Genomic DNA, 25,796 nt, shown 5'->3' with positions numbered 1-25,796 from the left:
TTGAACTCCTAAGAAACAGACTTCATAGTCTGAGTCCAAGCAAAGTAATTGCCTGCTAAAACAAGTTTATATACTCTTCAGAAAAATACAAAAGAATCTAGATATTCAGAAATGTCCAGGGTACAATTAAGAATTACCGAACAGACCCAGGCATCCAGACCCCACGTCAGCCCTACTCTTTCTTTCACTTTTGAAGCTCAAAGCTGGGCAGCTCATTGCATGCTCAACACGTGTCAGCAGGAGTACCGGGGCTGGAAGATAAAGCAGAAATCTCAATATTCATGGTCTTCATCGCCTTCCTGGGAACTGGAGGGGAGGAAAGTCCTCAAATCCTGGGATTGGGCAAGGTAAGATGGTCATTTAACATCTTGCCCAAGTAAGTGAAAGCTTGAAGCAGGGACCCTCAGAACAGATGAGGTAAGACGGTCATTTGACTCACTGCCCAAGTAAGTAAAAGCTTGAGGCAGTAAGATGGTCCCTGGCACCTATCTCAGGGAGTGACTGAGAATCAAGCTACTAGGCAGAATCTGAGGGCTCAGGCCTCCAGATCCTAAGAAAAGGCAAACTTCCTAAGGTTATGACTGGAGAGACAGCTCTACCTTCCTTCCCAGTAAGAAATGAAAGGTGGGCATAGTGAAGAAAGATTAAGACTACTCCTTCTCCCTACCCCAACACTGAGGAAACTACAGGCTGCGAACAGACCGTTAGCCCTGCCTACCCTCCTTCCCCACTACTACTCTTGTGGCTGTCTGATGTTTTGATTGTATGAATAAATACAATTCCTTTCTGGAAAAAAAAATTACTGAACAAAGAACCAGGGAAATGTGATCTACCCTAGAAAAAAAGAAACAAAGATCAATAGACAGCAATCCAGAGCTAATCCAAGGTGACTGTATTATCAGATAAGAATCTTCAAGCTATTATAACTAAACAGAGTAGAGGAACAGGTACTTGTAAAGAATTTTTTATTTTAATACAAACATCTCAGAAAAGTAATATAAACTAATTTTTTTAAACGGAAATTCTAAAACTGAAAAAAAATTCTAGCAATAGAGATCTTTTTTTTTTTTTGGTGGGGGGAGACGTTTTTGCTATAGGGCGCATGCGCTCGCCAGACAGACAGAGAGGCGAGAAGAGATTTTTTATTTTAATACAAACATCTCAGAAAAGTAATATAAACTAATTTTTTTAAACGGAAATTCTAAAACTGAAAAAAAATTCTAGCAATAGAGATCTTTTTTTTTTTTTGGTGGGGGGAGACGTTTTTGCTATAGGGCGCATGCGCTCGCCAGACAGACAGAGAGAGACAGAGAGACAGAAAGCAAGAAATCACCCCCCGGGGGGATGGCTACACCGCAATCTCTTCTCCTCCATTCTCCTCTCGGGATCTTGGGCACACACGCACATGCGCCTGGCTTGAGTTTAAGCCACCGGGTCCGGGACTCCAACCACGGTCGACTACGTGGGAGTCCAGCAACATAGCCATTATGCTAACTGTTGGTCCCGCGATAAATTGTTTAAAAAATCACTGGTTGAGCTAACAACGAAACTTGAAGAGAGATCAATAGACATCAACTAACCTAAAGAATAGCATAAAATATAAATTTTTAAAATGAGAGAGAAAAAGAGATTTGTAAACCTGTAGAGAAGATGGAACAGAAAAAAAAAAATAAAGACAGAATGGGCAAAAACCTTTTAAGATTTGATAAAAAGACATAAATGCATAGGTTTAGGAAGCTCAGCAAATCCCAAGCAAGAGAAATACATAGAAAACCACATCTGGGTTATCAGAGTTAACTCATTGTAAATCAAAAATAAAGAGAAACTTCTCAAAAGGAGCTAAAGAAAAGTAACCTTGCATATTAGGACAATAGCAATTGAAATGATAACTGACTTCTCATCAAAACCTCCAGAGTCAGTACAACATTTTCTAAATGCTAGAGAAGACTGAAAGGACTAGATCAAAACAGTCAGACCAGAATTTTATATCCAGTGAAAATAGCCTTCAAGAATGCGAGGAAAATAAAGACATTCTTAGATGAAAGAAAGCTAAGTGAATCCATGAAGAGACATGAACATTCAGAGATGCTAAAGAGAGTTTTTCAAGCTAAAAGGTAAATGATACCAGTTGGAAACTTGAAACTCTATAAAGAAATAAGGAAAATAAAAAATGGTATTTATTACCATTAATTTAATGTAAATTTTTTTCTCCTGATTTAAAACACATAGAACTGTTTAAAGCAAAATTATGACACTATCTTGTGGCATTGTTTCTCCACTGCTAAATTCCTCCCTACTCACAATCACCATGTCAGGAATCCCAGCAATGCACATTAGACTGAATTTGTCTGTTATGCCAAAGAGATTTCTGTAAAGTAGTCAGACCCCAGAGAGGGACAGACACCATGAGTCACTCTTCAAGAGGCCAACTCTGTCTCTAAATCTGTAGGAAAAAGTTGTAAGGAAATCAAGAGATTCTTAGCAGCTGATCAGAAGAAGAAAGAAGAAAGAATTTGTCTTTTAAACACCTTCCTCTTGGGCAAACTACTTGTTCCTCTGTTTTGGAGGATGAATGTAGAAACACAGTCTCCTAAATCTTGAATACTATGCAAACCAAAAGAGGGAATATGAAATATACTTTGCCCTCCAGCTGGTTGAGTTACATGTATTGGTTGTTGGGAAAATCATGACACATTTTTGCATAGGAAAATACGTCATGACTTTCCCAACAAACTAATACATGTGCGCTGCCCTTAAACAGACTAATATTCCTTTCAGATCACAACCAGGCTTGACCTTGTATTTACTGAGTGCCACTAAGTTCATGACTACAATAGGCCCTATGCAGGACACACACAGTATTAAGGTATGGTCTTCATGTGACTATAAAGTGAGACCGCTCAATTCAATAGTCTAATCCCTAGTTTCTCCATTGGTATTCTTCACACAATACCAATTGACCCTTTTCTAACACTCTATTGCATCTCGCAGTGAGTTACACTCAGCACAATGCTTGGTACAGAGTTAATGCTTAATAAATACAAAATGCTTTTTAAAATTTCATATGGCCATGAGTATGTTGCACATATAAATGCATATATCAAGAGAAGGCTTTCTTGTCCACCCAATCTAAAATGGCAACTTGGCCCCACTCCTTCTTTCTACCCCTTTACCTTACTCTTATTTTTCTTCATCTTACTGAATGACTGTAGACATTCTGCTATTGTCTTTCTCCTCCTACTTCAGTGGCATGACAGCAGTAACATACCAAAAGGGATGGATGGGAACAGCCCACCCCAGGAGCAGGCAATAAGGAAATGCATTGTCTACAGAGAATTTAAAAACAATACTTAAGCCTACAAAGTGTCAGTCTGATTTTTATTATCACCATGCATAATCAATTCTGAGAAAAATGCCTGGGTGCCCTGCCAGGGCAGACTGCTCCCTCCACACTGCCCTTTGTAAGCTATTAGCAGAGATTTCATCTGTTTTGTTTGTGTTATACCCCAACTCCTAACTAGAAAAATAGTTGTTACTTTATCTAATTTTTCACATGTATGATTTATCCTCCTGTATGGACTTTCACATAGGGAACATGTCTTAATACTCTACATAATTCCCCACTGATGAGAGTGTAGTAGGCATTCAATGAATACTTGATAAATCTTGATTATAGTTTGTATCCACCACCTGGAAACTGGGATGGGAAATGACAGAGCAGTGAGAACAAGATAGAATGTTATTCCTATCCTTCAGCCCTAGGCTGACAAACTGCAAGCACCTGACCCTCATATCACTCTCTCTTTTTTATTTTTAAATTTTTATTTATTTATTTTAATTTACATTTAATCACTATACATCTTTACAGTGTACACATAGTTTTTCTCAGCATAAATACAGTGCATATTAGTCAAGTCAAAAACATTACCATCGGTAGTTAATTTTTTGTTTCTGTGTCTATTAAATGTGTCCTCCATTTTTCCATGATCCCCTCCCTCCCACCCCCTATTACTCCCCTTCATACCATTTCCAGTATGTACAGTTGCCCTCCCCTGCTATCATACCTTCAAGGCCTTTAGTTTCTGCTAGAGAGCACAGACATTCAGTACACAATGAGCAGGGACATACAATGCCTGTCTTTCGTAATCTGGCTTGCTTCACCTAGCATTAAATCTTTCATATTTGTCTACTGTGCATCATATATCAGGGTCTCATTGTTTTTTATGGTTGAATAGTATTCCATAGAGTATATGTGCCACATTTTTTCAATCCATTCATCTGTTCTTGGACATTTGGGTTGATTCATGTCCTAACAATTGTAAATAGTGTTTCAATGAGCATGGAATGTACTAGTGTTTTTCCAACTGAGAGTTTTCCTATACTCAGGGTAGATATCTAAGAGTGGAATTACTGGTTCGTATGGTAATTCTGTTTGTAGGTTTCTGAGGAACTTCCATATCATTCTCCAAAGTGGTTGTATTAATTTACATTGCCATCGACAGTGTAGAAAGCACTTATCATTTTTTATTTTTTCTAATTTTAGTCATTCCAGCTAGGGTCAAGTGGTATCTCATTGTGGTTTTGATTTGCATTCCTTTTATAATAGATGTTGAGCATGATTTCATAAGCTTTTTTGGGAATAAGCTGCTTGAGTTCTCTGTAAATTCTAGTTACCAGTCTCTTATCTGAGGTATAGTTTGCAAATGTATTCTCCCACTCTGAGGGTTGTTTTTCTCACTCTAATTACTATTTCTTTTACTATTCAGAAGCTTTTTAATCTCATGTAATCCCACTGGTCTATATTTGGGACTATCGCCTGTGCTTTGACCACCCTTTCTTCTTTAGGCCTCTTTTACTGCCATCAGTTTGAATGGAAGTCAGAAGCCAAATAAGTGAATGAACTCTGTCTTTAACAAGCTCTTCTCATATAACTACATGTACACCATCACACTGAAGAGTTTATCAGTCCCACTATGATACAGAACTGAGACACCCAGCTGATAACCAGCTCTTAACCATTTTGCCATCCAACTCCAATAAGCCTGGTCCTGAATAAAACCCAGAATAGCAGATGCTTATGCTCAGCCATTAAAATGAAATAAAATGAAACCTGGAGTTGATTCTTTCATGTGTTTAATGTGTCTCTAAGATTCTCCTCCTGTGAAATCACCTATTCTAACATCTTCACAGATCACCGCAATACCCTCAGATAGGTCCCTCTTATCCTATATGTAGGACTTCAAGGCCAGCCTGAAGCTCACTATGACATCTATCCCCACTGACATTGTCAAGCCAAACTGCAGTCGATGTTTGCTTGGAGACTTGAGAGGTGATGCAGAAGGAGACATGTTTATGTGACTTAAAGCAGGGCTTCTCAACTAGTAATGGTTATAGTAAATACACAGCAACCCTGTGGATTCTGACTGAGCATTCCTGAGGCTGGGGCTGAGTTGCTACATTTCTACCTCCTAGGTAGTAGGGATACTGAGGCTCCCTGGCCCCCATTCTGAGTAAAGGGAGGAAGCAAGTGAACATCTGGGCATTTTTCAAGGAAACAAAGCCTGTATTGAAGATTTGTTAGTGTTTTTATCTAGAGCCTTCCCTTCTCTCTGCCTCATCCTGCCAGCACACATATGCTTCATGTCCTTTTTTACCTCCAGAGTTTCTTGCTATCCCCTAAATTTCTAGCTCCCACTCTCCAAGCAGCACTGAAGATCTGTATATTTCCCAATATGCTCCACCACCCAGCTCACCTATGTACCAAGTTGGCTAACCAAGGAAATCACAGATGACCTCAGCCTGCTCCTCCTAGGCAGACAGATCTCTGGACGTTGCCATGAAAGGAAGTTAAGGGTTAACCTTCACCTAGTGATAGGACTTGTCCCAGCTCTGCATACCAGTGACGGGCTCACAGGAAGATGGGATAGTCCTAAGCAGTATATTCTCATGCTCATATATGCCTCTTAAAAGGGGTTCATAGCCAAATAAGTTGAGGAACACTGCATCCCAGTTCCCTTCCCTGGGTGCACATTAGTATAATGAAGGTTCTAAGAAGTTCTGTAATAAAGAGACTCATTTAATTTTAAGCCAGTGAATCACAGGTTTATCTATTGATCATGAAACTTTTATGTTCCCCACGGGATTCCGTGGAACAAATGTTCAGAGATCATTTAGGGAACTCTGTCTTATAGGGCCAATAATTCCACATTTTAATATATCTGAGATCTGAAAATCTGCCTAGGAAATTCAAACCAGCTCTCTACAATTTTGCAGCCTAGTGGTCTCTTGGATCATTTAGATAAAGTATTGTTACTAACATTTTCTAATCACCTCTCTGGAGTCTTCTCTGTTCACACATCTTTCCAGGTCAAGGGGAGGATAGTAGATTAGACAGGGTAGGTTCCTTGTAGTTTACGGTTTCCACTATAAGGGCAGCCCTTGTCTATCCACTCTTGTATTCTCCATGCCTGGCATAGAGCCAGGCGCACATTTATAATAAATATCTGCAGAATGAATGCAGAAATCTTAAAATAAATAAATAAATGAATGAATAAATAAATAAATGAGTTGCCACATAGCGTGTGTGCTAGCCAGAAAGACAGAAAGACAGAGAAAGCAAGAAAGCAACCCCTCCCCCACATGAGGCATAGTCACACTGCAATCCCTACTCCACCATTTCTTCTCTCAGGATTTTGAGCACACACACACATGCACCACTGTGTTCTCCACATCACTTAGTCTAGGACTTGAACTGAGCTGTTAGCCATGTGGGATCCAGCTGCCTTAACCACCAGGCCAGGGGCTGGCGCATCACTGACATGTTTTAAAGGCATAAGTCATCGGCAGTCTAGGAGAGGGGAAGTAACTTAGGATGTGTAGTAAGCTCAGGTCTGAATTCTAGCTCTGTTACCACAGGCAGGAAAAGCTACATGCCAGGACTGCTATTAGAAATGCAATGGACCTGATGCAGCTTGGAAAAAAAAGAAAGAAAGAAAGAAAGAGAGGAAGAAAGAAAGAGAGAGAAAGAAAAAGAAAGAAAGAGAAGAAAAAAGAAATGCAGCAGACCTGTACAAAGCGCCAGGTATTTAGGAATAGTCAGAATGTGGTGTGTTGGAACAGGTTGTACAGATACTATGATCATTGAACCAGCCCAGCGTTCCTGCAGTCATGGACTAGACCAGTTCTGTTTGTTCTTGCTCAGATTTTTACTGCAGCCCCATTTATCTGCACACACCTGAGGGGTTTTTTTGTTTGTTTTGTTTTATTTATTTATTTATTATTTTTACATTTTTTCCACATTTTATTGATTCACAAAATGCCTTACACTAAAACTAGGTATAAAAGAGAACTTCAAACTAATAGAAGACAGAGAAAACACAGCTAACATACTTCATAATTTTAAAAAATTGAATTCTTTTTCCTTTAAGATCAGGAATGGCAAAAGTATGTCTATGCTTACTATTTCTTTATTTAATATTATACCCAAAGTCCTACCCAGTTCAAAGGGCAAGAAAAAGTGTTAAAGGGTTTACAGTTTGGAAAGAAAGGCATACAACTGTCTCAATTTACAGATTACATGATTGTATACACAGAAAGTCTTACAAAATCCACAAAAGAAAAAGTCTTAGAACTAATAAATAACTTAAGATTTCAGCACCCAAGTCCGTTTTTTAAAAAATCAATTATTTCTATATATTTGCAATGACTATTTGAAAAATAAAAATTAAAAAAGAATATTACAGATAGTAAGTAAAAAGAATGTGATATCTTTAGGTATATTTTATCCTACAAATCTAGCAAAATAAGCACAAGATTTGTATGTTAAAATTATGACACACTCATGAAAGAAATCAAAGAAATCTTCAATAAATGGAGAAATATACTATGTTCAAGGACTAGAGGTCTCTTTTGTTAGGATATCAATTCTTCTCAAATAGATCTTTAAACTTAATACAGTCCTAATCAAAACTCCAGCAGGACTGTGTAGATATTGACAGTTGATTTTAATATTTATTGGGGAATAAAAGGAGGCAGAACAGACAAAACAATTTTTAAAAAGAAGACAAATTTGGAGGGCTTATGCCATATTATCTTAAGACTTATGATAAAGTACCTAATATAGTAATCGAGACAGTGTAAATTAATCAAGATTGTGTGGTGTCACATGGAAGTCTTGGGCTTGTCTCCTGAGGCATCCCTGTGCATACTAGGTGAGCACACATGTGCCTGTGATCTGAGTTGACTAGGAGTGGATTACAGCAGGAAGGCCCTCTTGGGGTACATAGCTCTCCTCTCTGCCTCTCTCATTCTTTCTGTTATGGAAGAAATAAATAAACTTAAAAGAAACCACTGTGGTATTTGCGAAATGATAGGCATATAGAATATGTATGTCAATCTATTTCTATTCTAGCAGTGGAATAGAATAGGGAGTAGAATTGGATCCACATTCACATGGTCAGTTGATTTTTTATAACAGTTCAAAAAAGAAAATCTATTCAACAAATGATTCCAAAATAATTAGATATACATTTATAAAGAAATTAATCTTGACCTACATTTCGAACCTTACACAAAAGCCAATTCAAACTGGACCACAGACCTAAACATGAAATGTGAACTGTGAGATTTTTAGAAGAAAACCTTTGGGGACTTAAATTAGGAACAACATACATTTCTTAGGTATAAAGCACAAGCCATATAATAAAAATTCAATAAGTTGGATATCATCAAAATTAAAAATTCTGCTGTCAGAAAGACACTGTTAAGAGAACAAAAAATAATCACAAACTGAAATAGTCACAAGTCACATATCTATCAGAGTTCTTTTATATTCAGAGTATTTTTTAAAAACTTTCTAAACTCAAACATAAAACAGCCCTGAGTACTTAATATTTGAACACTTTACCAAAAAGGCATGAATGACCAGCAAACATGTGAGATGATGTTCAACATCGCTAGGTCTATGCAAATTAAAGCATAATGAGATACCACTACAAACTGACTAGTATGATAACAATAAAATCTTTCAAAACTCATAATACCAAGAACTAGTGATGAAGAGAAGCCACTGAATATCTTATAATCATGAGTGGAAATACACAATGGTATAGTCACTCTAGAAAATCTGACAGCTTTTACAGATAAGCTTATACTTACAGCATGGCTGGGCAGTCCTTAAGTATTTACTCCAGAGAAATTTAAACACTTAACCACACAAAAACCTGTGCATGAATACGTATAGAAGCATTATTCATAACTTTTAAAAGATGGACATAATCTAAACGACCTTGAACAGGTGAATGGATATGAACCATGTTATAACCATTCAAAAGAATCTTTCTTAGCAATAAAAAAGGAATGAACTATTTTTCAAAGACATTATGCTAAGTGAAAGAGGCAAACTCAAAGGTTATATACTGTAAGGTTTAAATCATGTGACATTGTAGAAAAAGCAGAGTAGTGGTTACTAAGGGTTAAGGGTGGGTGGCAAAGGAGAAAAACTAAAAATTTTCAGTTGAGGTTAACCGTTGTGTAACCTGATCAGGGTAGTGGTTATATGACTATGAATTTGTCAGAGCTCACAGAATTGTACACCAAAATGCAATAGAAATGAATTTTAAGGCATGTCAGTTAACATTTAAAAGCTGAGGTGGCCCTGTTAATATCAGATAATAAGAGCAGAAATCAATGAAATAGAAAATAGGAAACAAGAATATAAGTTTAGCCAAAAGCTGGTTCTCTTAAAAGTTAAGAAAATTGATAAACATCTTGGCAGATTGACCAAGAAAAGTTAAAATACACACACACACACACACACACACACACACACAAAGACACAAATTACTGATATCAATAACAAAAGGATGATTACTATAGATCCTTACAAGAAAGTATGAAAAACTATGCCAATGAATTGGACAACTTAGATGTAATGGACAAATGAATTGGAAGACATAAACTGCTTAAGCTGATAACTACCAATACATAATCTGAATAGCCCCATACCTATTACAGAGACTGAATTAGGGAGGAAAATGTGAGGCCTGGATGGCTTCACTGGCAACATCTGTCAAAGATTTATAGGATAACTAATATGAACTCTGGGACCAGCAGGTGGTATGGTGGTTAAAGCGTTAAATACTCCCATATGGTCAACCACAGTTTGAGTCCCAGACCTGGAGGCTTCCTTTTTCTCCTCTCTCTCTCTCTTTCTTTGTATGTGTGTGTGTGTCTGGTCAAATTAAGATAAATGAATGAATAAATAAAATTAAATAATTATTTTTAAAAAATAATATGAACTCTACCCAAGCTCTTTAGAAAAGCAGATGAGAAGGAAACACTTTCTAGGTCATTCAGTTCATAATTTTTAAGACATTGAATGGAGAACAGTGCTGTCATTACTTGTTCTTTTATATTCAGAGTATTTTTTAAAAACTTTCTAAACTCAAACATAAAACAGCCCTGAGTACTTAATATTTGAACACTTTACCAAAAAGGCATGAATGACCAGCAAACATGTGAGATGATGTTCAACATCGCTAGGTCTATGCAAATTAAAGCATAATGAGATACCACTACAAACTGACTAGTATGATAACAATAAAATCTTTCAAAACTCATAATACCAAGAACTAGTGATGAAGAGAAGCCACTGAATATCTTATAATCATGAGTGGAAATACACAATGGTATAGTCACTCTAGAAAATCTGACAGCTTTTACAGATAAGCTTATACTTACAGCATGGCTGGGCAGTCCTTAAGTATTTACTCCAGAGAAATTTAAACACTTAACCACACAAAAACCTGTGCATGAATACGTATAGAAGCATTATTCATAACTTTTAAAAGATGGACATAATCTAAACGACCTTGAACAGGTGAATGGATATGAACCATGTTATAACCATTCAAAAGAATCTTTCTTAGCAATAAAAAAGGAATGAACTATTTTTCAAAGACATTATGCTAAGTGAAAGAGGCAAACTCAAAGGTTATATACTGTAAGGTTTAAATCATGTGACATTGTAGAAAAAGCAGAGTAGTGGTTACTAAGGGTTAAGGGTGGGTGGCAAAGGAGAAAAACTAAAAATTTTCAGTTGAGGTTAACCGTTGTGTAACCTGATCAGGGTAGTGGTTATATGACTATGAATTTGTCAGAGCTCACAGAATTGTACACCAAAATGCAATAGAAATGAATTTTAAGGCATGTCAGTTAACATTTAAAAGCTGAGGTGGCCCTGTTAATATCAGATAATAAGAGCAGAAATCAATGAAATAGAAAATAGGAAACAAGAATATAAGTTTAGCCAAAAGCTGGTTCTCTTAAAAGTTAAGAAAATTGATAAACATCTTGGCAGATTGACCAAGAAAAGTTAAAATACACACACACACACACACACACACACACACACAAAGACACAAATTACTGATATCAATAACAAAAGGATGATTACTATAGATCCTTACAAGAAAGTATGAAAAACTATGCCAATGAATTGGACAACTTAGATGTAATGGACAAATGAATTGGAAGACATAAACTGCTTAAGCTGATAACTACCAATACATAATCTGAATAGCCCCATACCTATTACAGAGACTGAATTAGGGAGGAAAATGTGAGGCCTGGATGGCTTCACTGGCAACATCTGTCAAAGATTTATAGGATAACTAATATGAACTCTGGGACCAGCAGGTGGTATGGTGGTTAAAGCGTTAAATACTCCCATATGGTCAACCACAGTTTGAGTCCCAGACCTGGAGGCTTCCTTTTTCTCCTCTCTCTCTCTCTTTCTTTGTATGTGTGTGTGTGTCTGGTCAAATTAAGATAAATGAATGAATAAATAAAATTAAATAATTATTTTTAAAAAATAATATGAACTCTACCCAAGCTCTTTAGAAAAGCAGATGAGAAGGAAACACTTTCTAGGTCATTCAGTTCATAATTTTTAAGACATTGAATGGAGAACAGTGCTGTCATTACTTACAAGGCCCCCAAATCGAAGTCATTGCCCAGGAACTCTTCCAGTAGGCTTGTATCTAGGGCTGGGTTCTCCAGAGTGCCGTTGGCCCCCTGTGCTGCAAAAGGCAAATTGAGAATGGTGAGAACTATGAAGATTTCAGCAATGGTTAAAAACATCAACAAGCTTACATCCTCCAGAATTTCAAAGCAACTAAATGGCACAATGCATTTAGTGACAGTGGGGCCTTTCAAATATTTCCCTCAGAAATTGCTTCAGATGTCACCCTTTTCCAGCAAGTGCTCCTGACTATCTAAGATGAGGTTAGGTGCCCCTGTTAATAATTGCTATTTTAAAAATTTTATCTTATGGGTTTTTTATTGTCTTTTCTGTTTGTTTGTTTGTTTTTTATTGTCAGAGGGTTCATTCATTCTCCAAAGAGAGAAAGCAGTCCCCAGTGGGGTGTGATTGTGCTGCAATCCCTTCTCCGGCATTCCCCCTCACCCCCGTTGGGATTTTTCAGGATTTATGCACACATGTCTGATATGTTTTTCAAGATGCCAGGATCAGGATTTGAACTGCAGATTGCAATTTTGGATCTAGCCCTCTTAACCACTAGATCACAGGGCTGCCCTGATTTTTTTTTTTTTTAAAACAAAAAAAACTCTATGAAGGGCTTTAGAGACTTGAATAACTAGAGAGGTCTAAATTGTCGTTAAGCTGAAAATTTCAATATTGCAAAAATCTTTCTAGTCCTTCAGGACATCAGCCAAACCGAGTGGGATGATAGACTGTGGTGGAAGGAGCTCCTCTTGATTTGGCTGCCTCAGGAAAAATCCAGTCATGCCAGAATCATGGGCAGGGCACACCAGGCAGAGGGAATGGCAAGGCCAAGAGCCCATGGCAAGGACCTCGCTTAGCATGTTTGAGAAATTATGTCATTGTGGCCAGAGCACAGGCACATAGGAGTAGGAAGGAAGGTCAGAGCAATGGAAAACCTTTGAAAAGTGACATGATATGCTCCACATTTTTAAAAGGTCATTCTGGTTGCTTTGTAGGAAAGAATTAAATAAGGGGACGAGAACAGAAGGAGGAAGATCAATTGGAACATTAATGTGGTTGTCCAGGGACAGTCAGTTTGGATTTCTTATTCTGGTCAAGTAAAATAAAAAGCGTTTTACCCACATTATCTCATTTAATCTTCATAACAGCCCCAGGAGATGGACGTCAGGATAATCCCCAGCTAACAGACATGGACATGTGTTTAAACAGGCTACTAGCTTGCCCAGAATCACACAGCTGGTAAGTGGCACACAGGGAACCCAGCCTGGGCCTGCCTGGATTCCTGAGCATGTTCCCCAAACCAGCCCCTTCCTCACAGTCCCCCATCCTGTGCTCCTCTGCCTCCCCCTGCAGGGCTTGCCAACTGCAGAGAGAGCTGACTTGCTTCTACTGCTTCACTGGGCTTTGGGCAAGCCAATTGCTAAGAGAAGCAGATGGAGGCAGAAATCTGTTTAGTCTCCCACTGAAGCCCCTGCTGGTGTCCCATCTGCTTTATACAGAACCACCTCCTCCCAACCAATACACACAATTCCCCAGGTAGAAATAGGAACTGGCCCATAGGTTCTAAGACCTGACCTATCATTGCTTTACCTCATCCAACCACTGCCACCTAATCACACGTAGAAACAGATGGGCCACAGCTCCCAGGACCTGCCTGGCACAGCTTGTCCAAACATGTTCATGAGCAAGGAGAGACGATCCCCACCGTAGCTAGATTTCTCTAGGACTCCAAAATCACATCTGTGCTTTCCAAACCCAAAGGAAATTACTCAACAAGATAAATCCATAGTGTCAGATAAAATTGTTTTCAGGAGGTTTTACACATACACAGCAACTCTCAAATGACTCTTAAAATAAATCTCATGCTTTTAAAAATAATCTCTTTGCTCTAAATGTCTTAAATACTTATTTATAACTCAGAAGCCTACAAAGAGTGCGTTCTTGGGCATCCCATCCCCTGTCAGGGAGGCTCAGTTTCAAACCTTGGTTCTACACTGTCCTACATTTATCTTTCATGGCTGGGAAGGGCTGCCACAATTCTGTCCATAAAGGGAGAAGCTGCCCAAGCACCCTGAGAGTGCCAGAGAAGCTGTCCCTCTGAATCTTGTAAAGCGAGGCCCTTTTCCACCTTAGTTCTCTGCCTTCCATTCCAGGTACAGTGACAACTGTAGGAAGGTCACATGTTCTGCTACTCTGGACCTTAGGCTTACAAGAAAAGAGGACTTGGTTATGAAGATTAATCTATTAGGGAGAATACAGATGACTCCAAATTGCATCCACAGGTCCTACTAATAACCATACATATGCCTTTGAAGAAAGAGTGCTTCTTCAAGGAAGTAAGCAGATTGGGCATAGCAAAGGCCTTCCTTTCATTACTCCTGCCTTCTTACCCCTTCTGTGCATCTCACCAGCATGCCTGTGCAAAGGCTCTTTCTTGTTCCCAGCTGACAGGCTCCCTCCCAGTGTCATTTTTCTCAGTCCCATGCACTTCTGTTCCTTTTGCTGTCTACTCTTGCACCTTTTGTGACATACAGTGATGCCCAGAAGTTCAGACAATGGGCAAGATGAGAAATTGTGTTTGTTGCAACAACTCAATTTGCTTTAAGAATTCTAGAGACCAGCAGTTAGCGTAATGGCTATGTCACTGGACTCCCATGTAGTCAACCACAGTTCAAGTCCCGGACTCGGTGGCTTAAACTCACGCCGGGTGCGTGTGCGTGCATGCCCAACATCCCGAGAGGAGAATGGGGGAGAAGGGATTGCGGCATGGCCATCCCCCCTGGGGGGTGATTTCTCACTTTCTGTCTGTCTGTCTGTCTCTCTCTGTCTTTCTGGCAAGTGCATGTGTGCTATAGCAGAAAAGAAAAAAAAAGCCTCTTCAAAAAAAGAAACAAAAATGAATTCTAAAAAAACAATAGATAGGATCTTCCTAATGCTGACACTGCCAAGTGGTGATATTCCTCTCACTTGCTAAGGTTGCTTTATCTTGAAATCCATTGAAAATAGAACTGGATCTAAAATCTAATGTTGGTGTTTGGGGCCATGACCAATTCAAAGTTAGATGAGAGACCAGCAGATGGAGAAATGTTTACAGTATTGGACTCCCACACGGTCAACTGCAGTTTGAGTCCTGGACCCGGTGACTTGAAACTCACACTAGGTGTGTGTGCATGTGTGGCCAAAATCCTGAGAGGGCACTGGAAGAGAAGGGATTGTGGCGTGGCCATCCCCCTGGAGGATGATTTCTCACTTTATCTCTCTGTCTCTCTGGTGAGTACATCCACCCTATAACCAAAATCTCTCTTAAGAAAAAAAAATTAGTTGAGTAAGGATGTATTTTCTCAGATACATTTACAACCATTAATCAACTGTTTCATTCACTTAGTTACACATTTGCTTAGTATGTACTCTATGTCCAGGAATAATATCAGGGCCAAGCTCACAGTTCAGGGAGAGGGACAAGAAAGTCAGCTAGCAACTGCCATTGTCAAATATTACAATGAATGCATACTTGACTATTTTGGGAGCCTTTCAATTAGGCTGACTGGGGTGAGGGTGAGTCAGAGACTTCCTCTAGTTGACACTGAGAGGACTTTCTAAGGATAAGGAGAGATTCACTATGTAAAATTATGACAAACATTCTAGGAACAGAAAAAGCATATGTGGGGACCAGTAGATGGAGTAATGGTTATGTCACTGGACTCCCCATGGCCAATGGCAACTCATGTCCTGGACTCAGAGGCTTGAAACTCACACCAGGCATGTGTGTCTGCATGCCCAAAATCCCTAGAAGAAAATGAAGGAGAAGGGATTGCAGCATGGCTATCCCCCGGGGTGGGGAGGAGTGGTTTCTCACTTTGTCTCTCTGTCTCTAGTGAGCATAAGTGCCCTATAGCAAAAATCTCTCTCTAAAAAAAAAAGGAAAAGAGAAGAGCGTATGTGAATAAGCTAAAATAGTCAGCAGCAAGACTCCTGTGAAAATGTGCCAATAATCTGGCCAGACCTGGAAGACAAATGAAAAACATGGCCATGCCCTTCATGGACCCATTGCTAGATTATACACTTTTATTTTGACCACTGTAGAAATTATGTATCTGTGTCTTTCTCTCTCTACTACACTCCAAGCCCTTCTAGGGTAGAAATTGTCTCTTATTGTATATATAGAATAGAACCTGCAATACAGTCATTATTCAGTAAGAATTGAATTTACTTATTTAATTATTTTAGAAAGAGATTTTTGCTATAGAGTGCATCTGCTCACTGGAGAGACAGAAACAGAGAGAAAGAAAAAAATCACCCCCCAGGGGACACAGTTACATTACAACCTTCTCTTCCATTCTCCTCTTGAGATTTTGGGCATGCACGCACACATGTCCTGCATGAGTTTCAAGCATCTGGGTCCGGGATTCAAACCACAGTTGACCATGTAGGAGTTCAGTAACTTGTTCATTACGCCACCTGCTAGATCCAAGAACTGAATTTATTGAATGAATAAATAAAGCTTTGGATGAATAAAATATAATTATGAATGGGGAAAATTGTATCTAGAGAATATGGCAGAGACCAAATCATGGAGTATCGTACATATCAAGGTAAAGAGGTTATCTTGAAAGTTAAGGAGTTACTTGAAACTTTTAGGCAGAGAAATGACATGATTCAGCTTATGATTGTGAAAGGCCACTAGGCCTGCAGTTGGGGGATTGGACTGAAGCTGGGAAAGACTGGTCAAGGACAGTGCCAATCTTAGACTTCCCTCATTACATTACTCAACATGCAGTGGACATTTGCCATGGGCCAGGCAGCGTGCCAAATGCTAGAGACACAGAAACAAAGGACCATTACTGCTTTAGAATCTTGGTTCTGCAGTCAGGCCTGGGCTCAAATCCTGGCTGAGATACTTCTCAGGTTGTGATCTTGAGCAAATTATCTCATCTTGCAGTGCTCCAGGTTCTTTTTTAAATTTTAACCCATAAAATGAGGCTGATACAGGCATCTGCCTGTTATGAAAACTAAATGGTATGATGCACGTGATGGGCTTAATGTAGATACTAGCTCAAAAAAAATGGTATCTCTTGTCAGTGTCAGTTTCAATGCTCAAGTAGTTCATAGACTGGCAAGAAAGACTAACATAAAAAACATATCATAGTTGAGCCAGTGTCACAGTGATTAAGGCAGCTGGATCTTACATGGCCAACTATGCAGTTCTAGTACCAGATCTGGCAGCTTGAAAAACATGCCAGGTGTGTGTGTGTGTGTGTGTGTCTGTCTGTCTGTGTGTGTGCACATGCATGAGCATGCATGCCCCAAATCTCAAAAGAAAGAAGAAATGGAGAAGATATTGCAGCATTGACCATCCTTCATGGGGAGTGCTTTCCTTCTCTCTCTCTCTCTCTCTCTCTCTCTCTCTCTCTCTCTCCCTCTCAGGCGAACACACACACCCTCTAGCAAATTAAAAAGAAAAATAGCAATGATATAACAACAGAGATTTACACAGAATATTATGGGATATGTCAATGACTCAACAGCAGCCAAAGAGTGCCAGGAAAAGCTCCTGGAAGCTGGAGTCTCCAAGGCTGGAAGTGTCGGCAGGAGCAGATCCTGCAAGCCATGAATGTCATAAAACTGAGCTGGCACAGGAGAGTCACATTCAGGAAAGGGGAAGAGCAAGCAACAGTGTGCTGAAGCCAGCTTGTCCATGCTTGTGCACATTCTCCCAACTTCACATATGCCGACATGAGCTTAGTAGCTTAAAATTGGCCATAGTGGGAGAACGCCCACCATGCAAACTGGCAAACACTATGAATCACCAAGGTAGCTTCTTTCTTTCTTTTTAACCCCAGAGATTTTGGTTATTAAACAGGACATCACGGTTTATGAGTAGTATTTGGGGGATAAAGCAGTGGATTCTCTGACTGAGTGGGTGGAACCTTGGTAATTCTCTAGTCCCTGTCATGCTGGGACCTTCAGATAAGAAAGATGAGAGACCTGGGTGAGAGGCCTGGGAAGGAATATGAGTTCACTGTTCAGGGTCAGGTCATGTCAGTCCTGTGCTTGCACTCTTGGAAATAGAAATGAACGGCAGGGCACTGCCCCCAGAAGAACTCCATAGTGATCTGGAAGCCTGAGAACCTCTCTGTCTCTTTGTATGGATAGTCTTATATCGATCCAGGAAGAATCTAATCAGTTCTTTCAAGAAGAGATACTGCGACCCATTGTTGGGAATAGTTAGAAAATTAGAGACTCTCTGGACTTTAATATGATATGAATCACCTGGAATTTATATGCCTGATAGTTGAGAGATAACATAAAAATTAACCTTTATTCAACTCCAGTAAATAGTTCAAGTACATTGTGTAACAGGGTCACAACCTCCACCAGGGTTTTCTATAATTGTCACAGATGCAAAATTCTAGAAAGGGTTGTTAAAACCTGAATGCTGAACTCTGACAACAGCAGGAGACATCAAGGAGCCTGCATGTACCGATTAAGAACAAGCCCAGCAGATAAGCTTCCTTTCCTGTTCAGCTGCCTGACTGGCAGATTATGAGACTCTAGATGGATGAGACTCATTTGATTTGAACTTGACACTTAGCAAAATTGCTCATTCATTCATTTATTCAACATTCAATGCGTTATTTAATAAAGTTCTGTGTACCAGGCCCTGGAGAGATAACAGTGAACAGCGTTCACTGTAGGTGGGAAAGTAGTCAAAGGGTCAATCGATCAAGAAGATATAATGCTGGGAACCAGCAGTTAGCGTAATGGCTATGTCACTGGATTCCCACGTAGTCGACCGCGGTTCGCGTCCCAGACCCAGTGGCTTAAAACTCACACCGGGCGCGTGTGCATGCATGTCCAAGATCCCGAGAGGAGAATGGAGGAGAAGGGCTTGTAGTGTGACCATCCCCTCTGGGGGGGGATTTCTTGCTTTCTGTCTCTCTCTCTGGGGGGGTGATTTCTCGCTTTCTGTCTCTATGTCTCTCTCTGTCTGTCTGGCGAGTGCACACGCCCTGTAACAAAAAACCTCTCAAAAAATATATATAATGCTTATTAATACCTATGTGCCTAACATAGGAGCACCCAAATATGTGAAGGAAAGACTATTAGATCTAAAAGGGGAGATAGACTGCAACACACTAACGGTTGGAGACCTCAACACTGCACTATCCCCTCTGGACAGATCATCTAGACAAAAACTAGGTAAAGAGATAAAGGATCTAAATGATACCATAAATCAAATGGACTTAACAGACATCTATACAACTTTCCATCCAAAAACCACAAGATAAACTTTTTTCTCACCCCCACATGGAAACTTCTCGAAGATTTGCCACATCATAGGGAGAGTACAAACAAGTAAACAGACAGTCATGACATAGTGAGACACAAGGAGACATTTCAGAGGAGCTGCTGTCTAATCTGTGAAGTAGGGAGAGGAGAGGTCAAAAATGACTACGTTAGCAGCTAAAATGGAGAAAGGTAAGGGGATGAGAATTATATTAGAATTGGGTGAATTTGTACACAGGAGAACAACAGTCCCCTAAAATATGAACCTGGGAAAAATCCTGTAATTCAGTGTGATTCAAGACACATTTGTTCATTTTTATTTTTTTTTTTTTGAGAGATTTTCACTGTAGGGCGCGTGCGCTCGCCAGACAGACAGAGAGAGACATAGAGACAGAAAGCAAGAAATCACCCCCCAGGGGGGATGGTCACGCCGCAATCCCTTCTCCTCCATTCTCCTCTCGGGATCTTGGGCACGCACGCACACGCGCCCGGCGTGAGTTTTAAGCCACCGGGTCCGGGACACGAACCGCGGTCGATTACGTGGGAATCCAGCGACATAGCCATTACGCTAACTGCTGGTTCCCACATTTGTTCATTTTTAAGGGCCAATTTTTTTTCTGTAAAATACTTTCTCTCAGTAGTGTGATGGGCCAATGAGTTCATGGAAAAGAAAGAGTTTGTAAATATCAATTCTATAAACAGGTGTATATCAAATACAAATGGAAGAGTGAGAAGGACATTTTAAAGACAGGTTAGGGATGAACTGGCAAAACAAGTAAATGTAAAAATTGGTGACCATGTGTGACTTTTTTTTCAACATTTCCAGAAAAAGGCAGCAAAAAGGAGAACAAATCCTTGTAGTGTTTCACAGACTTGACTTCTTCATCATCGTGTAAGGTTATATAACATTCTCATTCAGAAACCTGTCTCTCCCAGGGGAAGGAAGCAGGTTTTTTTTCTTTTTGTCTTTGTCTTATTCCCACACAGATAAAAGGAGAAATTTTTAGTTTTTCAATTACTTCTTAAGGCAAAACACTTGAGATGTACAAATAAGAGATTTTAGTGTCCTTCTGTGATCAACTGGAATTATTATACTCATGCAAACAAATCTTACTCTTTCTTTAAAAAAATTTAATTTTATTTTATTTATCATTATTTTTATTTTTTAAATTTGATGAGAGATAAAGTGAGAAAGCAAGCTACCAGGTATGGGACTTGAACCTCTGTCAGTCACATGAGAGTCCAGCACTTTATCCACCATGCTGCCTGCCAGCCCAGGTCTTATTCTTCATATCCACATACAAAACTCATCTTCAAGGACATTAACTCTCAGCAGAAGAGCCTTGATTAGTTAGTTCATGGGATTGTAATAGTTTATAAGCATACTTTTTGCCCCTTTCTTCATGTAGAACACTTTATGTGATTTATCAATAGAATTGTTTCAAAACAAAACTTTCCTAATTCAAATGAAGAAAAAAATCATTGCCACCACTCGACATCTATGGCATCCCACTACATAGATAGAATGTATATGGGAACAAGGGCAGTAAAATACCAAACATTTAATCAGTTTTATGTTGTTTTAATAAAAATTAATAGAGAAATAGCTATGTAAATTTTAAAGATGTTTTCTATACATGAGTTTATGAACTTTTAAAGATATATGTAGTGGTCCAGCCACGGTGACGCAGAAAGTGGGGTGTTACTGTGTAATACTGGAGTGGGGGGAAGCCCAGAATTTGAGTCATGATTACATGAACATATTAGCCATGCCTGAGGATATTATGTGATCTTGGTTGATTGGAAGGTTGGGGGATTTCAGTGGTCAAGATTCTGTCAGAGGTCAATCTCTCTCTCTCCTCTCTCTCTCTCTCTCTCTCTCTTTTTCTCAGTAAATAAATATGAGGCTACTTTGAAAAGTTTGTGAACCCAAAGTGATCTACAAATTCAATGTAATTCCAATCAAAATACCAGCAACTTTCTTCACAGAGGTAACAAAAAAATTCTAAAATTTGTTTAAAATCACAAAGAACCCTATATCACCAAAGCAATACTATGGAAAAAGGACAAAGTTGGAAGCATCTCACTACCTGATTTCAAAATATATTGTGAAGCCATAATAACCCAAATAGCATGGTACTAGTATAAAAACAGGCACATACACCAACAAAACAGGAGAGAGAATCCAGAAATAATCTCAACACATACAGAACTGATTTTTGACAAAAGTCACAAAACAATTCAGTGGAGAAAAAGACAGTATTTACAATAAATGGTGCTGAGAAAACTGGATATCCACTCACAGACAAATGAAACTAGACTCCCATCTCTCATGATTTACAAAAAGGAATTCAAAATGGATTAAAAATTTTAATGTAAACTCTGAAACTATTTAAGGAAAATATAAGAAAATTACCAAGATATTGGTGTAAGTAAATATTTCCTAAATTAGATCTTTAAAAGACAAGCAGCAATACCAAAAATAGACAAATGGGACTATATCAAGATAAAAAATCGCCTGCCCATAGCCTAGTGTTTAAGCGAGCCAGATCCCACTTGGCTAACCACAGTTCAAATCCCAGCCCCAATGACTTGAAAAATACATTGGTTACATGTGTGTGCATGCCTAAAATCTCATCAGGATAGAGAAATAGAGGGGAAGGGATTCTGGTGTGACCCCATCCAACTGGGAGGTGCTTTCTCCCTCCCTCTCTCTCTCCCTCTCTCTCTCTCTGTCTCTCTCTAGGAAATGCATGTACCATATGGCAATGAATGAATGAATGAATGAATGCACTTCTATGCAACAAAGGAAACAATAAATAGAGTCAAGAAACAACCCATTGCATTGGGAAAAATATTTGTAAACTATACTTCAGTTAAGGTATTGATAACCAGAATATATAAGAAACTCAAACAGCTCACTCACCAAAATATCTAATAATCCATTTCAAAATGAGCAATTGATCTAAACAGACAACTTTCAAAGGAAGAGATGCAAATGGCTAAAATCCACATGAAAATATTGAACATTTCTTATCAAAAGAGAAATGCAAATCAAATCACAATGCAGTATTGTCTTTCCTTAATCAGAACGACTATGATCAAAGAAACAAAGAATAACAAGTGCTGGTGAGGTCATGGAGAAAAGGGAACCCTTGCACAGGGATAGTGAAAAATGTACATTAGTATAGCCAATGTATCAAACAGTATGAGGTTCCTAAAAAAAATCTAAAATTAGAACTTCCACATGACCCAGTAATTCTACTCTTTTATTTTAATTGTAATTTTTATTGGAAAATAAATATACAATTTGGAATGAATTTGAGGCAAGTTGTATCATAAGCAGATATTCTTTAAGTGGCTAAACAAAGTTTAAAAAAGCAAGTAACAATAAAAGAAAATGTTTCTGGTACAGGGCCAGCAGTACAAAAAAATAGTGTACAAGTACCTGGATAATACACCCATTTTGCAATAGTGCAACTTTTAAGTACATATTGTTGACTGTCCATAGTCTACACAGAGTTACAACTCCACACTTGGACAACAACATGCTGACAGTTCCTAAAGAAAACTACTTAAGAAAAGGTATAACCAAGATGTTCCCTCATTTGACCAACTACATCTAAGTTTAGACATGCAGAAGGGCTTAGATACAACCAGAGTAAGCCACATGCAACATGTTACTTGATCAGTTTTCAAAAATAAGGTCTCAGGACAATGACAATAAAATAAGGGAGAAAACATGGAGGAATGAGTCCTAATTACTATACATGCGTATCTTTTTGACAGGAAGGAGAAACTTTTTACAGATAAGTTACAAACAAAGAAAAGGCAAAGAAATGATTTTGTACCAAAAATTTAACAAATTATTATAATGCCCCCTGTAGGTATCATCATTTGTATAAACTTTTATAGTTTACTAGACCATCACCATCATTATCTGCTTCTCTGATCATTTCATCAAGTTCTCCATCTGTTAACTTCTCTCCAAGGCTTGTCATCACATGGCAAAGTTCTGCTGCACTAATACAGCCATTGCTATCCTTATCCAACACACAGAATGCTTCTCTAACTTCCTTACTGTCTGTGTCTTTCATTTTTCTTGCCATCATTGTCAGAAATTCAGGGAAGTCAATTGTGCCATTACCATCAGGATCTACTTCATTAATCATGTCCTGTAATTCTGCTTCTGTGGGATTCTGCCCAAGAGACCTCATTACAGTTCCCAATTCCTTTGTTGTTATAGTTCCATCACTATTTTTGTCAAAGAGTGAAAAAGCTTTGGAACCAGAAATTAGTGTAATGGCTATGTTGCTGGATTCCCATGATAATAATAAGTAAAATAAAGTAAGTAATTTTTTCTTTAAAAGTAGGTTTAGGGTGGGGACCAGCAGTTGGCATAATGGCTATGTCACTGGACTCCCATGTAGTCAACAGCGATTCAAGTCCCAGACCTGATGGCTTAAACTCACATCGGGCACGTGTGCATGCGTGCCCAAGATCCTGAGAGGAGAACGGAGAAGACGGGATTGTGGTGTGGCCATTCCCCCTGAGGGGTGCTTTATCGCTGTCTCTTTGTCTCTCTCTGTCTTTCTGGCGAGCGCATGCGCCCTATAACAAAAACCTCTCCAAAAAAAAAGAGTGAAAAAGCTTTGAATTCTGCAATCTGCTCTTCAGTCCGTTGGTCAGCCATGCTGCAAGAGCTACCAGTTTCCAACAAGGTACCACACACTACTCTTGGATATTTATTTACCCAAAGTACTAGGGCTTCTTGTAGGACACTAATAGTAATGTATCCTTTTAATTCTTTGAGGGCTTCCAAAACTTTTTTGGGGGGGAGGCGGGGTTTTTGCTCTAGGGCGCATGCGCTTGCCAGAAAGATAGAGAGTGACAGAGAGACAGAAAGTGAGAAATTGCCTCCCCCGGGCCGGGGAAGAGGGCGAAATGGGGGGGGGGGTGGGCCATGCCGCAACCCCTTCTCCTCCAGTCTCCTCTCAGGATCTTGGGCACGCTGGCACACGTGCCCAGCATGAGTTAAAACCACCAGGTCCAGGATGCGAACCACGGTCGACTACATAGGAGTCTAGCAACATAGCCATTACACCAACTGCTGGTCCCTCAAAACTTTACTTACTAATTATCCATGGGGGAGGGGGGCGAGAAACAGAGTAATTAAAAAGTTCAATCCCTTTTAAAGAAGTAGAGAATTTAGTTATGAGCCTAAAAGCCAGCTTCTCCAAACCCTGTAATGCATGGTTGAATGACCTCTTTGAAGTCAATTATTATCAAGGTCAGCAAATAATATTTTTCTGGATGAATTTTATTCCACCTAACCTTCCATGCAAGACAGTTAACTGATAAAAGAACTGGTTCTTTTACAATGAGAGCATCACAGAACACAGGTAAAATGAAAAACAGTTCTTGCCTTAAAATGAGTTTGCAGTCACTCAACTTCAAGAACTTACAGATTTACTGTAAAATTTAGTACAATATGCTAGAAAAGAACAATAATAACAATGAATTCCTTTCAGTTTTGATTCTATTCCCAAACAAGAAATGTTAACTAAACCTTTAAAATGTGGTATGTTTCACTGTTCTGTCATTTCTTTAAAAAATGTTGATTTCAAGACGACATGAGAAAGCCGAACCTTTTGCAATAAAAGGAAATACTCAGTACTTTGTCCTTTGTTGCTTGGCAACTAAGGGCTATAAATGGATTTTATGATTATAAAGTCTCTGGAATTAATGTGAACATGTGAAAGTTGTATTAACTCCCTGCAGACAGGAGTGTTTCTTTGAAAAAGGTATGTACGTATATAGCTTGTACTCCTTGTTTCAAAATAAATAAAACAAAAAATTGTATTCCTTCACACTTGTAATAATATAATAATGATCAATACTTACCATTTATTTTACCACTTTAATATTTCAGCATCAATCCTCACAGTCCTAAGAAGTGTTATTACCCCCATTTTACAGATGGAGAAAACTGAAACTTTAAAATGTCAAATAATTAGCCCTAAGTCACACAACTACGAAGAAAAGAACTTAGTTCTGCCTGAATCAAGGATTATGTAATTAACCAGCACACAACAGGGATTTCTAGGATGCCTATTTCTCAGCTCCTAGTATTTTAGACTCTGAAAGCTTTAACCTTCTGAAAGTGACACTAATTCCAACCATCAAGTTGTGTGATGCTCTCCTTAAAATAAATTATTTTGTTTTCTATTGCTATACATGACACTTGTTTCTTCTTTCTTTTTTTTTTGGGGGGGGGGGGGGTTTTGCTATAGGGCATGTGTGCTCCCACATTTGTTTTTTTTTTTTTTTTTGTTGGGGGGGGGGGGGTAGAGAGATTTTTGCTATAGGGCGCATATGCTTGTACTTACCGAAGAGAAAGAGAGAGAGAAAGAGACAAAAAGTGAGAAAACACCCCCCAGAGAGGGGATTGACACACCACAATCCCTTTTCTTCCATTCTCCTC

At 38.9% G+C, this 25,796-nt stretch overlaps 2 protein-coding genes across 2 annotated transcripts in view; both read right to left on the bottom strand.

Annotated features, from left to right (window-relative positions):
* The window catches only part of MYRFL (myelin regulatory factor like), a 109,911-nt gene extending 92,189 nt beyond the window's left edge, over nucleotides 1-17,722 (bottom strand). Inside the window, exons 1-2 of the mRNA XM_006146200.1 lie at nucleotides 17,544-17,722; nucleotides 11,990-12,175 (exon numbers count right to left, since the gene is read on the bottom strand). Of these exons, the coding sequence (XP_006146262.1) occupies nucleotides 11,990-12,175; nucleotides 17,544-17,722 (365 nt within the window). The remainder of the gene's footprint in view (nucleotides 1-11,989; nucleotides 12,176-17,543) is intronic.
* A 696-nt stretch (nucleotides 17,723-18,418) lies between these two features.
* LOC102484707 (neo-calmodulin-like) lies at nucleotides 18,419-24,005 on the bottom strand. Its single transcript, XM_006146199.1, has 3 exons — nucleotides 23,963-24,005; nucleotides 23,220-23,594; nucleotides 18,419-18,468 (listed from the first exon to the last, which is right to left on the bottom strand). The coding sequence occupies exons 1-3, from the start codon at nucleotides 24,003-24,005 to the stop codon at nucleotides 18,419-18,421; spliced, it is 468 nt and encodes a 155-aa protein (XP_006146261.1).
* Between the last annotated feature and the right edge of the window lie 1,791 nt (nucleotides 24,006-25,796).

The sequence above is a fragment of the Tupaia chinensis genome, unplaced genomic scaffold (genome assembly GCF_000334495.1).
Source record: "Tupaia chinensis unplaced genomic scaffold, TupChi_1.0 Scaffold000168_1, whole genome shotgun sequence".
Taxonomy (NCBI): Eukaryota; Metazoa; Chordata; class Mammalia; order Scandentia; family Tupaiidae; genus Tupaia; species Tupaia belangeri.
This window is presented reverse-complemented; position numbering and strand designations above follow the sequence as displayed.